This window comes from Chamaea fasciata, unplaced genomic scaffold (genome assembly GCF_029207755.1).
Source record: "Chamaea fasciata isolate MVZ Bird 193981 ecotype frontalis unplaced genomic scaffold, bChaFas1.0.hap1 SCAF_1, whole genome shotgun sequence".
Classification (NCBI taxonomy): Eukaryota; Metazoa; Chordata; class Aves; order Passeriformes; family Sylviidae; genus Chamaea; species Chamaea fasciata.
The window spans coordinates 33,026,785-33,049,054 of NW_027094086.1; the positions used below are offsets into that span (position 1 = coordinate 33,026,785).

The following is a 22,270-nucleotide window of genomic DNA, read 5'->3' on the forward strand; positions in this document are numbered from 1 at the left end:
TTTCCCTTGGATCAACTAAAAAGTTCTTGTAAATATCTTCAGCGAAGATCTGATTGCAATAAAACAAGCTGCAAGAAGAGCATCTACTTTCCAGCTTGTTTGTCTGTTCACTGGTTTCGGGTTTTTTTCCTTTATTCCTTGTTGTCATCCTCCAGACTTGGCTACTAGCAATTTTACACTAGATGAGAGAATTATCTCTGCTTCCATCTCCAGAACATCCCATTAAATGGAGCAATGAAAAATCGCTGGGCATCAGCTAGAACAGGTCAGGGACTTTTCTGGGTCTTGAAATACAAAGCAATAAGAATATTAGCAAACAGCAGTCCTTTGCTTCCAAAAATAAAGTGCTTTGACTGTTTAGGCAGAACAGAAATAGTGGCAAAACAAAACAAGTCAGGTGGGTGATTCTCCATGCACACTTATCCATTTGGATCTCTATGTGCAATTCCCTGAATTGCAAACCTCAGACTGTGACAGGAAAATTCTTCCTGCCTGCAGGGACAGACATGTTGGTGGCAACACTGAATGAAGAGGAAGCCAAGCAGTCTGGGCCTCTGTATAAGCATTGTGGCTTGCCAAATTCACAGAGTGACTGAAGATGCTCAGAACAAACTTAGATACAGAATGAAGGATAGTTAACTACTTGCTTTGTTTCTAGATGAGTCTGGAGAAGTAAGCTTATTTCCAGCTTACTTGTTTACTAGAAGAATGCTTTTAAAAGGGGGTAGCTAGAGGATTTTTCGTTCTGACATCCCTTGATGGACTACAAAGAAGTGATACACTTTTTGTAGAATACTAGTTGTTGACAGCTTTGTACAAGAAAAATTAGTAAGTGATTGTACATATGGAACTAATCGCTTTTCAACTGTTTTCCTGCAGAGCTACAATGCTTACATGCTTTGGAGTCAAGACTTTGGGTTGTCTGGTGCAGGGCCAGGAGCTGGACTCAATGATCCCGTCGGTCCCTCCCAATTAGGATGTTCTATGATTTTGTGGTTCAATATCATAAAAGAGCGGTAACAGGAAGTTCAGATGTCCCCATTGTATAGAAAAGTATGAGTTTCAAAAATAGACCTTTTTCCCACAAGCTACCCAGACAATAGAGAAAAAATGTTTCTATTTTCGCTTGCTTTAAATAACCCCTTTTATAGCAAAGAAGCACACAGAATATTCCAGTGCTTACTGATGATTGATAAAACTAAAGTCTCTGTGAAGAAACTTTAATTATAGGTGTCTTCAGGGGGAGAAAACTGGAACACTAAATTCTTGAAACCTGTTGTTACCTAGAAACAAGGGGTTAGTCAATGGCAACAAAACTAGTAAAATAAAGGAGTTTTTGTTAAATTTAAATAAATAAATTCTCTGAAGACTGAAGTCCTGCCGCAACAGTAAAAAAAGAAAATGAGTAAACATTTCAGTGATGGAGGGTGGAGTCTTTGATGTATACAGAAAATTCTTGGCTGATACTACTTAAAATGGTGAAACAGATTGTGCAAACCAGCATATGATCTTTCCATGTTTTCAGAGTAAGACATAAATAGTGTTTAGGGAAAATAATCTTTTACAAACAGTTAATGGAGTAATATCCCATGATAAAGACACTACAGGAAAATTATCTAAACTGTTGGTCATCTTGATATTCTGTTGCAGGTCATTCCCTTTGACTGTAGTGTCTTTCTGGAATTTACTTATAGTGCTTTGTGTCGTCCTTGAAAAAGTGGGGAAATCCAGAGGTGGAGGTAATTATAATGCCAATCTAGGCACACAGTGCTGTTCTCTGTTTCTTTTCTGATGAGGAAAAATGTATGCTGCAAAGCTTGGTTTTAGTGGAAAGGGATTAGAACCCAGACAACCGGGTGATCAGACTCAGCCAGCATGGATATATGAAAGGCAAGTCCCGATTGACCAACCAGATCTCCTTCTGTCACAAAGTGACCCAAGTTAGTGAATGAGAAGAAGGCTGTGGATGTCTTTTACCTGGGCTTCAGTAAAGCCTTTGACACCATTTCCCACTGCATTCTCCTGGAGAAGCTGGCAGCCTATGTCTTGGATGAGTACACTTGTTCACTGGGTGAAAAACTGGTTGGATGGACAGGGGAGAGAGAGGTGGGAAATGGAGTTGCATCCAGCTGGTCACCATGGTTCCCCAGGGCTCAGTATTGGGGCCAGCCCTGTTTAATATCTTATCGATGATCCAGATGAGGGAATCAAGGGCACCCTCAGTCAGTTTGCCTATGCAAACGAGTTGGATAAGAGTGCTGATCTGCTGGAGGGCAGGAGGGCTCTACAGAGGGATCTGAATGGATCGATGGACCAATGCCAGTTGCATGAGGTTGACAAGGCCAAGTGCCAGTTCCAGCCTCTGGGTCACAATAACCGCCTGCAACACTACAGGCTTGAGGCAGAGTTCCTGGAAAGCTGCTCAGCAGAAAAGGACATGGGAGTGCTGGTGGACAGCAAGCTGAACATGAGCCAGCTTGTGCCCAGGTGGCCAAGAAGACCAATGGCATCCTGGCCTGGATCAGCAGTAGTGTGGCCAGCTGGACTGGAGTAGTGATTGCCCTCCTGTAGTCAGCATTGGTGAAGCCACACCTCAAATACTGTGTGCAGTTTGGGGTCCCTCACTACATGATGGACATAGAGGCATGGGGGTGTGTCTGGGAGCTGGTGCAGGGTCTGCAGCACAAGTCCTGTGAGGAGCAACTGGGCAGTTTAGCATGGAGAAAAGAAGGGTGAGGGGAGACATTTTCTACCAGAAAGGAGGCTGTAGGGATATGGGGCTCAGTCTCTTTTCCCAAGTAACAAGTGATAAAACAAGAGGAAATGGCCTCAAGTTGCACCAGAGGAGGTTTAGACTGGATATTAGGAAAAATTTCTTCACTTAAAGGGTTAGCAAGCATTAGAACAGGCTTCCCAGGGAAGTGATTGAGTCACCAGCCCTGAAGGTATTTAGAAGAGGTGTAGACATGATGCTTAGTGGTGGACTTGGCAGTGCTAAGTTAATAGCTGAACTTAATGGAAGTATTTTCCAAACTAAATGATCCTATGGCTCCTGTCCCAGATCAAAGCTTGGATGAGGACTCAACGACCAGCTGTCAGTTTGTCTTCTGTCCAGAGCTGGGTGTGACAAACCCACAACCCCAATCCCAACCCAATAATCATAGAAAATACAGCACACAGGATTTACTATATACTCAATGCAGACAACACAGTCTGCACATATGCTTTAGTGTATTCTGCAGTAGTCTGAGTCTCCTATGAGCTTCTTAATCCACCCTTATTTTGTTCTTAAGTTAATAAAATTTGTCACCCAAAGTATTTAATTAAGCTTTGCTGCAGAATACTGGGACAGTAAAAGTGAACAAGGATTCCAAAGTCAGCTCATGGAACAAAAATCTATCAGGGTCCATTACATTTAAGAACTGAATTTTTTGCTTAGAAAATTATTGAAACTCAAATTATTGGCTGTGGAGAGAGTTTTCTGAAAATCACCCTGTTCTTGCTCTTTAAATACGCTCTTCTAGACATTTGCTTTTAGCAACTGAGACAGGACTGGATTGAATCGACCCTACAATTCTATATAATTTTCCCTAATTAATTGTCTTCCTAATTAAAAATAATCTTAATTTTTGATATGCTTAAAAGACAAGACAGAGGGTGGAATGTGTTACCCTATTCCAAGTACTTTATTCTTCCTGAATTTACATTTAAAAGGGAATAATGAATGAAAATGAGCATCGTAGCTGCTTGGAAAGAGTGAACAACACTATCTTGGTCAGATAATATTATTCACCATAGCGAGAATGGGGATAGGAACAGAAAGAAGAATAAAAGTAATGTTTTGTTTTGGTTTTTTGTTACATAGCCTGCTCTACTCCAGTTTTGCTGATCATGATAGCATTATAGAGGCACAACACAAAGAGAGACGTGTCACAAAGCCTAAGCGCTTGCTAATCTTCACCTCCACTGAAAGGCAAAGTTCTCCTAAGAAAGGTCTTTCTAATCATATTTCCTTCCACTTCAGGCATTATCTCTGTTTCTGCCTGAAACTGCCCAAGCACTGACATCTTGTTCATCTAAAGAACACAGAGAAAGAAGTGGATGCCAGTGCAGTATTTCATTAGGCTGCCTTAAGAATGCCTCCCACATTTTGACATTTCATTGATATTTTGACCTACAAACTGTAACCCTTGCCATTCACTCCTATCTGAGTTGTGATATCAAACTTTGAGGTGGCTGAAATCAATTATAACAAGGTTTATGTTAATTTAGCTACATCTCAAATGCTACACATAGCTAAGTGCAAAGACACTAGCTATCTTGAATAAGTGATAATTTTGAGGTAAAGAATGGCAGAACATGCTCCCTTCAGTCTTTCTATCACCCTTAAACCACAGTGATTAAGTAAAAACATGTAAAGGATTGGTCTTATGCATGTTGGACATGACCTTATTCTGCTCACTTTAGCTGGACTTGCTCCAGAGATGAAAACTCTATTTTTTCTTTTAATGTAGGATAAAACTAAAAAGTAAGTTATTTACATATTCTTGAAGTGAAACATCCCTTTGAATAGTTCTGTACTTCTTCCCTGGAAATCATCCATCATTACCACAAGTGAGTACTTCTAATTGCAGGGAATTGCAGCCATCATCTATCTTCACCTACATCTTAGTTTGGCACCAGATGAGCCTTAACTTGTTAAACCTTTCAGATGTTTTTGATAAAAACAATCTGTTGTTTCACTAAAGGCATCATAAAGTGTGGTTGGACCTGACTTCCAACATTTCTGCTTATGCTGAGGATGTAGGCTTTGCTCCACATTATAGTACAACAGATACATTTGTTCCAAATTAATAAATTATTAAATAATGAATTATCCATCCAGGTCCTTCCATTTCTGTTATTATATAAATTTATTAATACAAAGAGGTTTCCAAACACAAATACCAATCTTTTGAGACTACATAAATCTCTGCAGCATTTTCTTTGTAAATCCTGTCTCTGTTTAGGATAAGTCCTTCACAGGATTCCACTGTGAAGCTTTTATTTTTGAAGTCGTAAGAGAAACCATACCAGCATCCTTCCTACTGCTTCTTGGAATGCTCTTTTAGATCAGTTGAACACTTAATTTGTCTTTACAAGATATGATGAATAACAACCCTGTATATAATGGTTACACCTTCAAAGGTCTGTTAGTTGGTCTGGTTGTTCCTTTCTGCTTGTCTGGAATGCAAGAGCCCGATTTTTACCATAAAATGATGTCACAGGTTTTTTAAAACCTTTTTCACTCACAGGATATTCAGTGTTTGAATAACTGATTATAGGCATCTGTTTGAGTGGGGAGGTTTATCCACATCCTTGTACAAGTCTGTAATCTGATGAGCTCACTGAACCTGGTGATCATTCCCCCAAGTACAGCAATAAACATATCTGCTGTATCCATGTCCCACCAGTTCCTCAGATCTGGAGTCACTAATCTTTCACCTTACTCTTTCATTTTCTGCCAATAGCAGCCAAATAGTGCAGCCTTTATTTTATATTGGGTCTGTGTGTCAAGTGCCACAGAGGCAGAATGCACAGCAGTAAGATCAGGATCAAGATTGCATCCTAGAAGAATCACATATATTGAATCTAAAAATCATTGTCAGAACCATGTCTTGTCACATATCTCAGATCCAGAATTAACCCAGCAGTGATTGATGTAATTTTATCAATTTAAAATCTAGGTGTGTTATAGGTCCACCAATTTAGGTAGCTGGAAAACTGAATATTATACCCAGATACCCAGTATTCTGTGAGCGGCAGCAAAGAACAAAGTGATGCTATCTCTTACAAAAGGAAAAGCACCCATTCCACTACGGCCAGCACTTGAAGGCTGAGTGCTGGTCAGGTAAGGTGTGGCAGCTGTCCTGCCTGGTGTTCAGAAGACTGCCTAGCTGCCTTCCATAGAAAAATTTTTCCCTAGAGAAAATACGGAATAATTTCACCAACAACTGTACTTCTGTGACTGCAGCCTGCATGCCTTGTGCGCCCTTCACAGCCTGCCCTCAACACTGTTAATGACGTGATGCCAGAGTGACGGAGCTCTCACTTTGACTCTGGATAACTCTGGGAAGTGATTTTCCTCCTGCTGCCCCCCAAGCTGTCTCACCGGCTGTGTGGCCCCGGCTGAGAGCCCTCACTGCCTTCACCAGCGGTTCCTAGGGCAGCTGCTCTTCTCTGTCTGCTCTGCTGCAGCCCAGCCAAAGCAGCGAGTGTGCTGGAGCATTCAAGTATAATGAAGTGCTGTGCTGGTGTTATCTCTCCCCATCTCTTCCGTCTTGCTCTAGTGGGCTTCCCTCTCAGAGTGAAACACAAGGAGGAGACTAACACAGTGCTTCCTCTTGCCTGATGTTTGCTTGTTATTCCAGTTAATTTGCTCCAAGAGAAGAAATAAACTGGGCTTGAAACAGCACCGTTAATTCAGATCCTTCTTGACCAATTCCATACCTTCTAGCACCACTAAAAAAAATAGAATTAATGAAAAAATACTCTTTTTTTTTTATTATTAAAGAAAACCCCCACCTCCCCCGCCTCAATCACCTTCCTCCCCCTCGGCTGATTGACAAAGTGAGCAGAATCCGTGTTCTCACACCAACGGGTATCTATTACATGAGAACTTTCTTCTGGCGCCAGGAGGTATTTAGAGAGTTTGCCTGGCTATTCCACAGGGGAAATCGCGCTGAAAGTTGGGGATACCTGAGCAAAATCCACTGCTGGCCAAAATCCGGGCAAAGAGCGATCACACTCGATAATGTCTCGTTACGGTTATTGCACTAGAAATGCAGGGAGAAGAGGCAGCTAACAGGGAGCGGTTTCTTTCCTCGGGGAAGATGCGCTCATCTCGAGCTGCGGGGCGGGATCCCCTTTGAGTGAATTAGCGGCTCGAAGGATAAACATGTGAGGGTTTTTGGATTTTTGTTTGTTTGGTGGGAGTTTGCTTGGTTGGTTGGTTGAGTTGGGAGTTGTGACGGTGGAAGAGTTGTTTGTCATTTTGATTTTAAATTTAAAAGCATGTCCCCGCTTACGCTCAGGGTTGCTGAGCGAGAAGTACGAACCCACACACAGCCCAGGCGGTAAAACGACCCCCGCAGCCGCCGACACGGGACACCAGTGACTCGCTTCACTCCTAACGCCCAGCAACCCCCTCCGGCCGGGATTTCCTCCTGCAGACGAGGGTTTCCTCCGCCGGGTCGGGGATCGCCGGAGATCGCGGGAGAGTTCTCCCCGCCCCACCGGCTCTCGGGAGGAGAAACGGGACAGCCTCAGCCCGCAGGGAGCGAGGAGAGGGGCGGAGAGGAGGGGTTTAACCTCGGTTTGTGGTCCCCTCACCAAGTGAATCATCGAGCATGTCCCTTGATGGTAAGGTTTGCTCTCGCTAGGCAAAATAAATTCCAATAAATACTCTTTTTTTGTTTTCCTTCCAGGGGTTCATTTATCATCTCCTGTTTGCTTTATTTGACATGGCTTGACCTCCAGAGTAGTTTTTGATTTTGTTATATGGTGGAAAGCCCCCTTTTAGGGAAATCCATCCTACTCCTAGGACACACACACTCATTTCCAGTAACTGCTCGGTTTCTGCCTTCTCCCGTGATGATTTCGAGACCCCCTGGGCTAGCTCACACGGAAGAGAGGCGGCTGCCAGGGCTCCAGGGCATGGGCACCACGGTGGTTATCACCTTCGTAAAACGACAAAAAGCAAGGGAATCCTTTAATGGTGCCTCGAGCCGTGCTAGAATTCTGCCTAAAGACAGGGTACCCGGGGCACTGGCTGTAGCAAAGACCATCCCAGGTACAGGCGTTTTAAGGGGAGGCAAGACTGTTGGGGGAATGAGGGACAATCACACTTTTCCCTTCATTCGGTGCCCTTACCGGGAAATCTGAGCCAAGCAGAGCCGTCTTTGCTCTAAGTGGTACTAAGCAAAGGTTATAATTCATCCACCTGCTTTTCCTACTAGACCAGCCATCTCCATCATCCATCACTTCGGGGGACGACTTGCACGCGCTTTACACAGCCTGGATGTGTGTTGTAAATGCTTATGAAGAGATGAAGACGAACGCATTTGTCAGACGCTGTCCTCCCCTCCTCCGGACATCCTGCCTTTCTCAACACCGCGGGAAAAAGGAATAAAAAAAGCCCCTGATACATTTAGGTCTTTCTGAGAAAGTGTAGCGCACTTCAGGTGGGGCGAACTCGGTAACCCTGCTGAGTTCGAGGAAAGGACAAACGCCAAAGAAAAGCCGTATTTAAAGCACTTAATAGAGAACACATCATCTCCCTCCTCCACCCTGCTTTGTCGCTGCCAACACCCCAGAAGATGAGGGTGAAAGATAAGGGGCTTTCAGCAGTTCGCCCTGCCATTCTCGGAGATAACCCGCGTTTTACAGACTTGGCCACCGGACTTTTTTTCTCTTTTGTTTTTTGCTATAATTTATTCTGAAACTTAAGGAAGGGAATGAGAGGATTATACCCCCTATGCCTCATCCCAGGCACCCGTCGGGTTGTTAGGGCCGCGCTTTTGCTGGGGGGATGGCGGCTCCCGGTCAGAGGCGCCTCCCGGCCTGTCCGGGAATGTTCTCCGTCCTCGCCTGTCCTCAGCTGCGGCACGGAAAATCCTCACTTGCTGCAAAAAGTTAAGAGATCTGATTTTCGTGGTCTCCTCTTTCTTGGTTGCATTTATTTACCTAAATGCCTGGTGGAAAAGGGTGAGGAAAAAAGCCCACTCCGCCCCAGTGAGCCTCCCCAATTTCGGGAACTCCCTTCAGTGGAGAAAAGCCGGCTTTTGTGTCCTTCAGGGCCGATGGCAGATGAAAAGCACACTGAGAGGGAGTTTCTGCAGCTTTTTCTCATGCAGGAGCTGTTTTAGCTGCTGTTCCAATCCCTTTACACACATCCCCCAGACTTTGCAAACCCAGGCTGCCCCTGCACCTCTCCCAGTGTGCACGGAGAGACCGTGAAACAGGAAAGGATACTGGCCCCGGATTTTGGGCACAGTTCGTGGTTTTATCTTTTAACGGAGAAAGGGGAAAGGGACTGCACCTGATAACGGTAAAGCATAAAATGCTGCCTTGTTACACCAAGGGCTTTCCCTACTCAGCTCACAGAGATCATAAAGGATCAAAGTCTTGACAAATGGAGGCATGATGTAATGCCCTGGTTCCATCAAAGACTTTATGCTGAAAATGATATCTTCGTCAAGGTCGCAGAAATTAGCGGTTTGATAGATGTGACAGGAATCAGATCTGCTCGGTTACATTGGGTGTAAATCCGAAGTTAACCCTGACTTCAGATTTACTTCACTACATTTCCCCTTTACTAACCAAGAAGTAGGTAAAGACGATCTGAGAATTTAGCCCATCTTCCTGCCCCTCAGTCCTTTCATTAAATGAGTCGAGGTGTCCATTATATGTCGCCTTTTTATCCGCCGAGGCAGAGGTAGGCAGGAAAGGTGAGGTTCGGCACTGTGGCTTTTAAGACTGGGTACCATTTTCTTCTCTGCCTAAAGAAATTCAGTACTTTCTTCCATTAATCTTTAGCAGAGAAAGCATTCAGCCCGCACCTGTATAAACAACCCAGATGGGGAGAAAAAGTAAACCTATATCTCTTCCCTTGCAGTATCTTTATGTACTCATACATAAATATATACGGATAATGCAGTCTAATTGGGGAGAAAGAGCAACCCCCAAAGTCCAGCGTGCTGCCCTTTCACCGTGCAGCGTGTGGGACCCAGCCCGAGCATCTATCGTAGTGTCAAACCAAGTTCAAGAGATCCAGTTGCAAGATCAGCTGCCGGTATAGGTGGTTCAAGAAATGTCAAGTTTCACTTGGAAAGGCTGCCATTAAACCCGGCTCTGATGTGGCTCTGGCCCCAGCGGGTGAAGTCGGGGTTTGCGCAGCGCTAAGTGGCCTCAGCGAGCCCGCAGGGCTGGCGGGGAGGGGAGCAAAGCTCTGGGCCCAAAGGCCGATGGTGCCAGGAAAGTTGCGTGGCAGCAGCCGGGAAGGTTCTGCTCGGTCGGGAGGGAAATGAAAAGGAAAAACCGTGAACAAAAATTGCGGGACAAGCTCTTTCCACCTGTTGTAGTCATTAAGTTCTTTTCTGAGAACTGCATTTTTATTCTGGTTAATCGTATCCAAGTTGTGAAAGCCAGCAAGGAACCAAACGGTAGTTCTTCATGTGAAAAAAGGGAGGTTTTGAGGGAGGTGCGAGAGATAAAAGTTGATTTTTTAATATTGTTTGTTTGTTTGTTTAATTTATGCCTCTGTTGGATTTGTATGTCAGCATTTCCATTGGATGCGGGGTCCTCCATTCACCCGCGGACTCTATAATTAAAATTGAACTACGGAATTTGTTTTAAAAAACCTGCAAACAGCTCGAAAAGCAGTCTTTTTTAATTCGCTCTGTGACAGAGAGGTGTACATAGCCCAATTAAATGGGTTTTAATTGATTGCCCTGAGAAGGGAAAAACCCTCGGACAATTTATTCTTACTCGCTACTGTCTGGAGCTTCACCCGAAACTAAGAACGCTATCAAACCACTGTACGCACGTTCCCAGAGGGTTTTTGCATTGCTCCCCACACACCGCACACCCAGATCCCGGTGCCGCGTCTCCCGCTGCCTCCGCCCGGCCCGGCGGGGGCACCGGCACCGCACAGCCGCTTCCAAAAGCTGGGCGGGCAGGGAAGAGCCCAGCGGCTGGGGCCCCGTCCTGCCGCACCACTCGGCTGCACCGGGGCTCATACGTTGGGAAAACCCCATACCCTCGAAGGAAAGGCAAGAGAAAGAGCGGGGTGGGCTGGGAGCAGAGTCCCGGGTCGCGCTTAACCCTTAGACTCAGGGAGCGGTACCCTCCTCCCTGTGCGAACACTGACGGGACCAGCCCTGGAGGTATTCTCCGTTCTCCGAGGAGAGGACAGGGGTCTGTCCAGCGGGAAAGGCGCGACGCCCAAGAGCAAAAACACACACGGAGACATCCCGCGTGTCCGTGTACCCCCATCTGCGTGTGTGTGCCCCCACAGAGGGGTCTGGTTCTGCGCACCGCCGCGGCAGCCCCGCGGAGCTGGGGAGAGGCACCGCCCCCGGCGCGGGGCTCCGCAGGGCCCGACCCCCGCCTCGCGCCCCTCTCCTCCCCTCCGCCCGGCGGATGGTTCGCTCCGCGGACACCCGATATATAGCGCTGTCAAGGGGTGCATCCCCCCTCCGCGCCCCCCCCCGCGCCCCCGCCCCGGCACGGACTCTCCGCGGCGGGGCCGCCCCGCTCTGGACCGACTGGGCTCGGCCGTCCGTCCCCGCCTGCCTGCCGCGCTGCCCGCCTCCCCGCCGCCCGCCCGGGACCATGTCCACGGGCTCCGCCAGCGAGGCGGAGGAGCTGCCCGAGATGGACCTGCGGGCGCTGCAGCTGGACTACCCCCCGCAACCGGCCAAGCGCCAGCCCCGCGGCGAGCTCTACCCCTCGGGGGACAACTCCTCGGCGGCGGAGGAGGAGGAAGAGGAGGAAGAAGAGGAGGAAGAGGACGGAGAGGGCAGCTGCGCGGCAGGGCCGGCGGGCAGCGGCTGCAAGAGAAAACGGGCGAGGGGCGGCGGCCCCGGGGGCAAGAAGGCGGCGTCGGGGCCGCGGGGGCCGCCGCTCGAGGGGAAGCAGTCTCAGCGCAACGCGGCCAACGCGCGGGAGCGGGCGCGGATGCGGGTGCTGAGCAAGGCGTTCTCCCGGCTGAAGACGAGCCTGCCCTGGGTGCCGCCCGACACCAAGCTCTCCAAGCTGGACACGCTGCGCCTGGCGTCCAGCTACATCGCCCACCTCCGGCAGCTCCTGCAGGAGGACCGCTACGAGAACGGCTACGTCCATCCCGTCAACCTGGTACGGCGCGGGGGGCGGGCGGGGGGCGGCGAGGGGCACCGCGGGGAATCCCCGGGCACGGCTCGGTGCAGCCCCGGGGCCGGTGCCCGGGCAGGTCGGCGGCGTTCAGCCCCTGCCCGCCCTGGAAGGAGCGGCGGGGCGGCCCTGGCTGTTCCGCAGATCCCCGGCGGCCCTCGCACCGTGGGCGACTCCGGGGCCGCTCTTGGCCTTCGGTGATGGCGGGTGTGTCAGTCCTGGGGAGTCGGAATAGGGCACCCTAAAGATTACATTCCTCTGACATTAGGCAAGCTTAGCGTCCGAAAAAGGAGTAACTCGGTCGGCGGGCTGGCCTGCAGCACCGGCATAGCGTCATGAGTTCATCGGTACAAAATTAAACGCCCGATGGTTGTCACAGGGTAAAACATTTTCTTATGTACAGCAGAGTTATTGTTTTGGAATAGATTATATGCTTTTCATTTATTAAATGACGCCAAGAGTTTCAAAGCAAGATAAACATTGCAGTTTGGATGTGAACACTGTTGCTGACCATTGGAGACCTTCTGTGGAGCATTTAATTATAATGAAAAATGTAATGAAAATATTTGTTAGAGGAACTCAGCTCTCTCTGTGCTTCCCACAGGGACTAAAACATGATGACGTGTTTGCGACCGAACCAGAGTTAGACATCTATCAGTAATAAAGCTCCAGTTTCATATGAGAATAAACTTTCTTTTAATATGAAATATCTTTTTTTTTTTTTTTCTTACAGACTTGGCCGTTTGTGGTTTCAGGAAGACCTGACTCTGACACCAAAGAAGTTTCTACTGCCAGCAGATTATGTGGAACTACTGCGTAGTCAGACTAAACTGAGGATTTATTATTGTTGATCTTTTTTTTTTTTTTTTTTTTTTTTTTTTAATGGGTTGGATATTTTCAAGAGCTGTGATTTATCAGCTCAGGACTAGAAGATGGGGAAGACCCCCATCTCTAACAGTGTTAAATTTGCATCCCTCATCATTCTTTCCCCTTAGTGTTCTGAGGGTAGATTATTTAAAGCAGTAAAGAATGGAGGTTGTTGAAATTAGAGGTTTTATGAACTGACTGCAGCAGCTGAAGTCTAAGACTTGGCTTCATCATTCTTACCACTGCCTGAGGACCTGCTGTTCTGAGGCTTTTAAACTAATGGAAGAGGAATATAATGATATAGAATTAACAGCATGGACCAAAATACAATTCTACAAACTAACCCCAAACAGTGTTACTTGTATTGTAAAGCAAAACAATATTTTAAAGTAGCTTTGAAAGTCAGATAGATTTATAATATATTTTGATGGCTTTTGTATTCATGGGTCTGGTTTACTGCAACTATGCAATTAGTCATACCTTTTTCCTTTTGATCCCTTTGATCAGAGTTTTCTTAAAAATGTGTAAGTGGACACATTCTGCTACAACCAATTGGAATTAAAGTAATTCCTTTGGTTATGTCTTGAAATGCCACATGTAAGAATGTGGGACTGTCCCTAGAAATGTGGTGGAGTTTCTGTGCATTAATCTGGAAGGGAATTCTGCTTACTGTAAGGCCAGGGTGCATGTGTTGTAAAGATTGTTTGTATGATGCTGCAAAATAACAAGAATTCACAGTGTTTTAAATATTTTTCCTGTACTGTTATGCTTATCATTGAGAAGTTTACTCTCAAATGAGATAGTATGTCATTTCCTTACAGATTCAAAAATTGTAATAAAAGAGGATGCCATCAAATAAGTTGCAAATGTAAATAACTCTATTTTTTTATAAATGACATTAAAAGCTTTGTTACAATGACTTACTGGTACTGTGATAGTGTGTGGCTGCATCCATATTCGAGCGTCTTTGTAATGCATGGTCTTGAAACCCACTTTTGTAAACACACTTATCTTCCCCATCTCTTGAGGGCAGATACATCTCTAGCAACAGAGTCGGATAAGAACACTTTTACCCCAAACAATTCATTCGAGGTGCAGTACTATATCAATCAGCAGGGATGGCCAAGCTTTAACAACTTTCAGAATGCTCTGTAATATTCTCTTCTGTGAAGCAGAAGAATAAATAATTGTAGATTAAGAAAATCAATGTCATATAGTGTGATAGCTCCTTTTCCTGTTCTTTTGCACTTCCGTCTGTAATGTGTTTTGCTTTTCTCTGTATTTTTGTGGTGGGAAAATCAGATGAGTTTTCCTAGTTGAGAACAGAATTTTCCTGTTTTAAGATTAAAACTCCTGAGATAAGATTTTATTTTTTTCATAATATTTTATCAGCAGTTAACTCACAGTAAGGGAGAAAACTGATTTGCTTTACAGAAGAAAAAGCCACCTCTTCCTAATGTAAGCAGTGAGGAGGAAGAAACATTTGTTTAACAAGAAACCATTTAACCTAATTTCTTTTCAAGAAATCCTATGTCTTGGATTTGGTTTGAAATACTGCATGGAAGACTAAGTCTGACTATTGGTAGTATCCTGCAAATAAATAGGTGAACTGCAGAAAATTGGTTTGCTTCTTGTGAAATGTAAAATAATCTAGAGACACTGAAAAATAAAATGAAAGCACAGTCCAGGATCTACTGAAATTGTTGCTTTCAGTGATTTGGGGGAAAGCTGTGCAGAGACCATAATATAATTTAACTTCCATTTTTTTTTTTTCCAGAGAAAGTCTGTGAAGGAAGAAGGCTATCCTAATTTGCAGTTAATGTAACTGAGGTGGGACTCCGCCTCACTTCCTCTAGGAAGCTTTATAAAAAGAAAAGAACATAAACAATAAAACAAAAATGAAGGACCTTTTGGAAGGCATAAGGTATGAGAAAATTCACACAATGTTTATTTGAACCCTGAAAAAACGATTATTCAGCAGTTTAACTAAGGTACCACTTGAGATAATCTCAGTTGTGATACTTAGCTGGTTTTGGCCTTGATCCCAGCTGTAATTGGTTAACGACTCTAGGAGATCAGAAAAACAAGGAAAGCTGGGGAACTTTAAATGGTATAGAAAGGTCTGTGCAGTGTGATGGGAAAAAACATTCAGTGTATATTCCCAAATACGAAGTGGCTATGTTAGGTAAATACAGTTGATCAAAACTGGGGGTGAGGAGTATGACATGAAGAAAAACAGGATTGCTTCCACCCAAGCACCACACTGCATGCTCTCAAGTACATTTTTCTTTGTGGCTGCATAATAAATAGAAATACTTTCTGCATAAAGTAATGAATGCACTTACTGCATTTGTTATGGGAACAGACACATCCATATGGTAGTGGTGTCCCAACAGACTGTCAGTGGTTTTAGAACAGAAGTAAACAGTGGCCAGAGGTGATATTTCAGGTCAAAATCTGACCTGAGAAATGACAAAGAGAAAATGACAGCTTTTAGATACTGAATGTTGTACAAGACTCAGTTTTTTTCTTTTGCATACCTCTATACAGAGATCTTTGTATTAGTTTATACTTATTTCTCTTAATACAGCAATTAAGGATGTTTAGATTTCTCCAGTAAGGATCTGATGTTTTAAATCATTAATTTTAATCCTTGGGTTCATAAATATTGTTTTTAAAAAGTAAATTAATCTTCTTCTCTTCCTGTGAGATGCATTATATGATTAGATGATTAAGAAAAATATTAGGCAATTGAACAGGTTCCCCGTGGGTTTGTCCTGGGATGAAGGCTGCTGTGTTTCCAGGGAAATGCCAGGTAGGTCATATATTCTGACATTCCTCACCTATAAAGACACACCAAAAATACATGCATGCAGTTTTGAAACATTTTTTTATACTCAGATAAAAGTCAGATCAGTTCGTTACATGAATGAGGTGAACAAAGCATTCTAAAATACTATTTTAAAGCATTAATGAAAGATAATAAAGGTCCTTCTCTTTTTTTTAAATTAAGTTTTTGACAACCTGATATAGTAAATTAATTTCATTCATAAAATCTGACTGTTTGGTTTGTCTGGATAGTTACAAAGGTGTGTGGAAGGGAGACTTAAAAAATTACCTCACATATCTACAGTTCATGGGCACAGAAGGTAAGAAATACAAACATTTTTATTAGACTTGACAAGTTTATGCTTGATGATTTTGGGTTATATTAATGTTCCTTGCACAAGGTAAAAGATGAACCCTTCTCGATCCAAAAAGTTATGCAGAATTTGCTGAAGCTGTTTTACAAATAAAATGCCAAATTACCTGCAACTGATATTCAACTAAAACCTGCTTCATGTGAAATCTGACTGGCAGATTATTTCCATTGACTTCCAGGGTAAACAACCCATATATAAAGAGGAATACTTGCCTCCCAACAGTACTTTTATGACTTTAAATTAATACAAATGTTGTGTGGTACTTTGTCTCTATTCTGTGTGGGAATCTGATGGATCATTAGCCATCATTAACCTTTCCTTTCCAATGCATGTGTTTGCTTACACAAAGGAAGTATGTCTCTCATATTGAAAATGTTACAAATTCTGAGCAAAAGAAACATAGTTTGCATATAAAAAATACCTAAGCCATACTTTTCCCTCTTAGTATCTTTATACATGTCGTATTTAAAGGACACTCAGATATGCCAGGGATCTTGAAAAAAAAAAAAAAAGGGTTTTTTTTGCTAAGTAAAGGTGATTATGTAAGCAGTACAGTTGCCATAGGGGTCTCCCATGTGAAAGAGGGAGTTGAATAAATTAAGATCTCAACTGAGTATCTGAAAGTTGCTCTGTCTTTCTTTATTGACTCTAAAAGGACCTTCAGAGGACCAACTACATGATTCAGTTAAATATAGAATATTTTAGTTAAACATCTAATGTTGGGGGGGATATAGGCAGATTTAAATGTCAGAACTTTATATAAGCCAAGAAAGCTAAAAAGAAGGAAGAAGGGGGAAATTAGAGCCACCCAACAATACAAGCCTATAGTAACCTTATAAAGAAATAATACGTACAGTATTTTCATTAAATAACTTGAAAAGCTGTGTAGTGAGCACAACACATATGAATGGTATGGAAAACATCACCTCTATCTTACAGGAATTTTCACGGAAACAAGAATAAGATCAATAGATGGTAATCTGAAAATTATTGGATCACTTTTTAATTTTAATACCAAGTTGCTGTGATGGCAGAGGCTACATTATTAACACCTTACATCCCATAGTCAGTAAAACATAAGAAGTAAATGTAGGTATGACTATTCATAGAAAATTGGGATTGGAGCAGCACAAGCAATTACTGTATTCTTTGAGTTCTGATCCCTTCAAAGGGGACCAAAAAAAATCAAAAAACAAAACAAAAAAAAAACCCCAAAAAAACCCCACCACCACAAAAAAGAGCTACATTGCTATTAACTTTAAAAGGGGGAAAAAATCAAAGAGAAAATTCAACCCTTTTCTATAGGATCCCTAGATTAAAACTAAACTGTCAGATTGGTGAAGTTCTGTTCACAGGAGTAACTGGATACAGAACCTAACCAACCAAAATGTGCAAGTAGACCATTATAAGAAACCACTCCTCAGGAGTAAATTTGTCTTCATTCACTAGAAATGAAGTGTCAGCTGGAGGTACGTGGAGATAAATGTAAGAAATTCAGCTGTCTGTACAGATATTTGGATTACAAGTTTTGTGTTGAACAGCATGACAATGATGTTATGAAGCATGAACTGAAAACTCTCTTGAAAGACAGCCCTGAGCCGTCTTATCCTGGCTGACCTGTATCTATGTGTCATACACAGAATTCCTGAAATACAGTACCCATGTATGCAAAATATGATTTGTACCATAGCCTACATGAAACTTCCCTGTGGTGATGACACAAGTTATAAAGAAATGGTGTCCAGAAGCATTCCTGAGCATTGCATCTTCAGTGTCTATGCTGTTACATTGTTGGAGAGGTCCCTGCATGGTTTGTGGGTTTGGTATGGGACACATGCCTTTCTCCCAAGCACTGCCAAGACATAGTTTGTGAGTCGAGTCAGCAGTGGAAAAGGGTCATTCAAAATATACAATTGAAGTCACAGTATTCTGGAGACTGAGAGTTCACAGTCATAGGCAGCATGCACACAAACTAGCACAGGACAGGTGACCTCAAAGCAAGAGGAGAGTCTTTGTAGAACAGCCCTTCATGCTATTTAGTACTTTAGACATCACCTCTTGTATTTTAAGTGAAGTCTCCAGTTCACAGAACCTCCTGTGTTTTATATTTGGTTTAGATTTTTCTCTATTTTAGATTCCTCTGGACAGAGAAGACCATGCATTCATTCTTATGTATCTATTGCCAAGTCTTACATCTGACCAGGATATTACCAAGCATCGGAGCAAAATGAATGAAAATCCTGACATTACACTGTAGATCCTGCTGCTGAAGCTGAATAGAATCCTTAGGATTGTGAAAGTTCTCTAAGAACATTGAGTGCAACCTCTAACTGGGCATTGCCACGTTCACTACTAAACTGTATCTCCAAGTGCCACATATATATGTTTTTTGAAGACTTACAGGAATGGTGATCCCGCCACTTCCCTTAGCAAAATAGATAGGTGATTTAAGTTTTATGTCCAGCTCCCTTGTAATATATGCCCTGATGTACAAGACAGTGGCAAGTCTAGCAGTGGATTGAAAGACAGCAGATCATTTTTTTCCAGAGTATAGTTTAACACTAAAATGTCATTGTACATGAGGCATCAAAGCAATATAACAATCCCTATTTCCTCTTCCAGGTTTTCTCTGTGTCTCAAGTACTAAATATTAAATAAACCCCACTTTTTTCCCCACTTCTCAGATATTTACACTATCATTATTGTAAAGCCAACAAAAAAGCTCTTTTTTAATCAACATTTAATACACAATGGACAAATTATGATTTACAGAATTTTTCTGACTGCAGCCACTTTGGATACAGACACAGAAAGACACATTTCCCAAACTCTGGTAATCCCGCAAAAATATGCCTCTGAATGAGGGTGAGGAGACAGCCCCGGGTGGCCTTCAGCATCTCTGGCTGGCGCAAGTGTTTCCTCTCTGTCATCGAGGCATGTGCCTGGCTCTCTTCCGAGGCGGCTCCTGGAGAATTGGCAGCTGGCTGGGAGACATGAGCAAGAGGAAAAAATTCAGGTGAAACAAAGAGAAAAACTGATTTGTAAAGAGCCTGCAGATACAACCGACAGGGCTATGATGAGTTCGGAAAAATCTCGGGGTGGGATGAACATACTCACCACTTTAAAAACATTTAAGTACACCTACAGAAAGGACTAGGAGGAGGTTATCTAGTTATGCCATCTTAGAATAATAGAATGATAGAATAATTAAGGCTGGAAAAGACCTTTAATATCACCAAGTCCAACTGTCAGCTTGTGAACTTGTTCACTCATTCCTAAGCATTACTTTATTTAATAAAGGAATATCAGCATCAAATACTAGGAGTCCTCTGCCCCTCGTGCACAGCCGGCACCTCTTTTCTTGGCACTGGGCAGCACCCGCCCTCTTTAAAGGCGTCCTAGAGTGCCGCCTTCTGCCCTCGGCTCCGCAGGCAGGCAGGGCTGCTCCCCGGGCCGCTGCTGCCCCCTCGCTCCTCCTGCGGGAACCCGGCGGCGGGTGCGGTCCGGCCCGGCCGGGCAGCGCCGGGAAAGGGAGCGGCCCCGCAGGCGGGGCATGGGCGCCACCCGCTGGCCTCTGGGTGAAGAAGCTTTCCCTAATATCCGACCTAAACGTCCCCTGGCGCAGCCTCAGGCCGTTCCCTCGGGTCTTGTCACCGCAGAAAAGAGATCAGTGTCTGTCCCTCCTCTACCCCTCACGAGGAACTTGTAATTGCGGTGAGGTCTCCCTTCAGTCTCCTCCAGGCTGAACAGACCAAGTGACATCAGCCGCTCCACACACGGCTTCCCCTCGAGGCCCTTCCCATCTGTTGCCCTCCTTGGGACACTCTCTGATAGTTTAATGTCTTTTTTATATTGAGGAGCCCAAAACTGCCCCAAGCAGTCGAGGTGAGGCCACTCCACTGCAGACCAGAGCAGGACAATCCCCTCCCTTGCCCAGCTGGTGATGCTGTCCCTGATGCCCCCCAGGACACGCTTGGCCCTCATGGCTGCCAGGACTCTGCTGACTCAGATTCAACTTGCCATTGGAGGGGACCATCAGGTCCTTTTCCGTGTTGCTGCTTTTCAGCCTCTCATTCCCCAGTCTGTCTGTACCTCCAGGGTTCCACCACCCCAGGTGCAGAATCCAAAACTTTCTTTTGCCGAGCTTCATATGGTTGGTGATTGCTCAGAGCATTAGGAATGAATGATGTGAGGATCAGCATTAGGAATGGGAGTAGGAATGGTGTTAGGGCCCTTGGCATCAGCGATGGCTCCTTCAATAAGCCCATGGACAGTGAGGCCTGAGGAGCCTCCTGTAGGGGGTCTGTGTGTGCACGGGCTGCCTACCGCTCCAGTGGGCCCCTGAACACCCTGAATGTCCCTGGCACCCTGATTCCCTGCCAATGTGGTCAAGAGGAAACACAGGAACAGGAAGTAGGCACAAAGGTGTTGTATGCATGACTCCATTTAGTGTGTCACCAACTGCACCTTACCCAAAATAAAAGTCATAAAAGAAAATGGAAGGGAGAGGAGCCTCCCAGGATGCAGGGTCCAGCCTGCACATTCAGGCCTGCCCAGCCCAGCGTGGCTCACTCCTGACCAGTTTATAGCCACAGATTTTGTGTCTCCCCGATCAGGGCTGGGACATCTTGTGGTGAAGGACCCTCTACCACCTGCTCATGGTGTATTTTTCCAGCACAGGCTCCTTCGAGGCATTGCCTATTTATATTGGCTGTTTTATTTGGTAAGTAATGAAAGCCTGTAATCCTGTATGAAAGGGTCAGTATGGAACGGGACAGCTACATCTTGTGGTCAGAATGAGAGACAGGGAGTACTCTCATTTCCTGGGCTATGAAATAATATTGAACTTTTCATTTCTCTGTGCCGTGCTTTCATGATGGTGTTCAGGTATGTCTTGGGCTCCAAAAACCATTCAGAACTTCTAGGAGTGAATAATAATAAGTAAAAGAAATGGCAATATTTTATTACTATGACTCTCTTTATATGATTAAAAAGTAACAAATACCTAATTATAGAAGCATAGTCTTAAGTATGACAATCTGTACTGATGTTTTCATAGATAGAGTTGCCCTTTTAGTTCATCTCTCCCTCATTATTTTGCTTTAGATGAAAGAGATTTTCTGTGGCTCCAGTACAAGAGGCCGACTTGATTCAACCCCTTTGCATAAACTTCTGTACTTTCTAATGAAATAAATACAGTATTATGCACTCATTGCCAAATACTGCATTTATACCCAAAGTACTGAAGGAAGAAAGTGAGGCTGACCTGATTTCAGACATTCAAAGCATCCAGTAAGGGGTAATTTCTTAAAGTCAGCTCTGAAAAGCTGGGGCCAGGTGATGACATGGCAGTAGTAATGCAGGGAATGTGCCTGGAGTGGGAGGGACAGGAGTCAAACTCAGTCTTGCACTGTGCACCATAGCTGTTTTCATCTGTATGCTGTGGCAACAGGAGCAAACCTCATACATTCCCAAGGACCTGAAGCTGGCAACTTTCCAGCAATGGCTAGAATTGCAGATGTTCAAGACACTTCATATTTCTTCCCTTTATTGCCTTAAATGCAGGAATGAAAGAAATAAAACTTGTCCCATTGCTTCTTATCTGGTCTGACAGCTCCTCATCCTTGCACAGGCATTAAAGAAATAAAACATCTTCCTATTACAACTTAACCTACCTCACATCTGCTTATATTAGGTAGCGGCTTCAGTCTTATCTCTCCGAACACAGAACAAGGGGTGCAGCCTGAATGAAGAGGACAAGACATACCACTTTGTGAGCCAGAAGATCTCTGTCAGATAAAGAAAAAATGCAGAAGGTTTCTTCCTCTTCTATCCATAGACTGATTCAACAGAGAACTACTGGCTGCAGTTAGGAAGATCTACCCTTATGAGTACCACCCAGTATGAATTGTGGAAATGGCACTATGAGGATACCTAGATTTACTGTGTCCATGTTCTTGTTTATTAAGCAACAATTCCAGAAATCTGAGATGTCTCCTTGTACCTTCACCTTTTCACTTTGACTCTCAGCTGATAAGCTAAAATCTATATTGACTGGAAAATGTAGTAATGAAATACTGACTTGGATGAAAATGTTGACATCAGTGGGATAAGATTCATTCTAAGAATTTAGCACATTCAGATTTTATCTTTTTCCGCTCTTCTAGTTTATGTTAGGAGCAGTGATCCAGCATGAAAAAAAATACTGGTGTGGAAAAAACCCAACATTTTAGTATATCAGAAAAAAAAATTGTTCAGTTCCTGAAGCAAGGCACTTCTACCTCCTTAAC

At 44.1% G+C, this 22,270-nt stretch overlaps 1 protein-coding gene across 1 annotated transcript; it reads left to right on the forward strand.

The window, feature by feature from the left end:
• The first annotated feature begins 11,181 nt into the window (after nt 1–11,181).
• MSC (musculin) lies at nt 11,182–13,889 on the forward strand. The gene is given in 4 exon segments (XM_066205004.1): nt 11,182–11,244; nt 11,247–11,357; nt 11,359–11,895; nt 12,644–13,889. Coding segments are annotated over 4 exon segments (798 nt in total). The 3' UTR covers nt 12,731–13,889.
• Nucleotides 13,890–22,270: the final 8,381 nt, after the last annotated feature.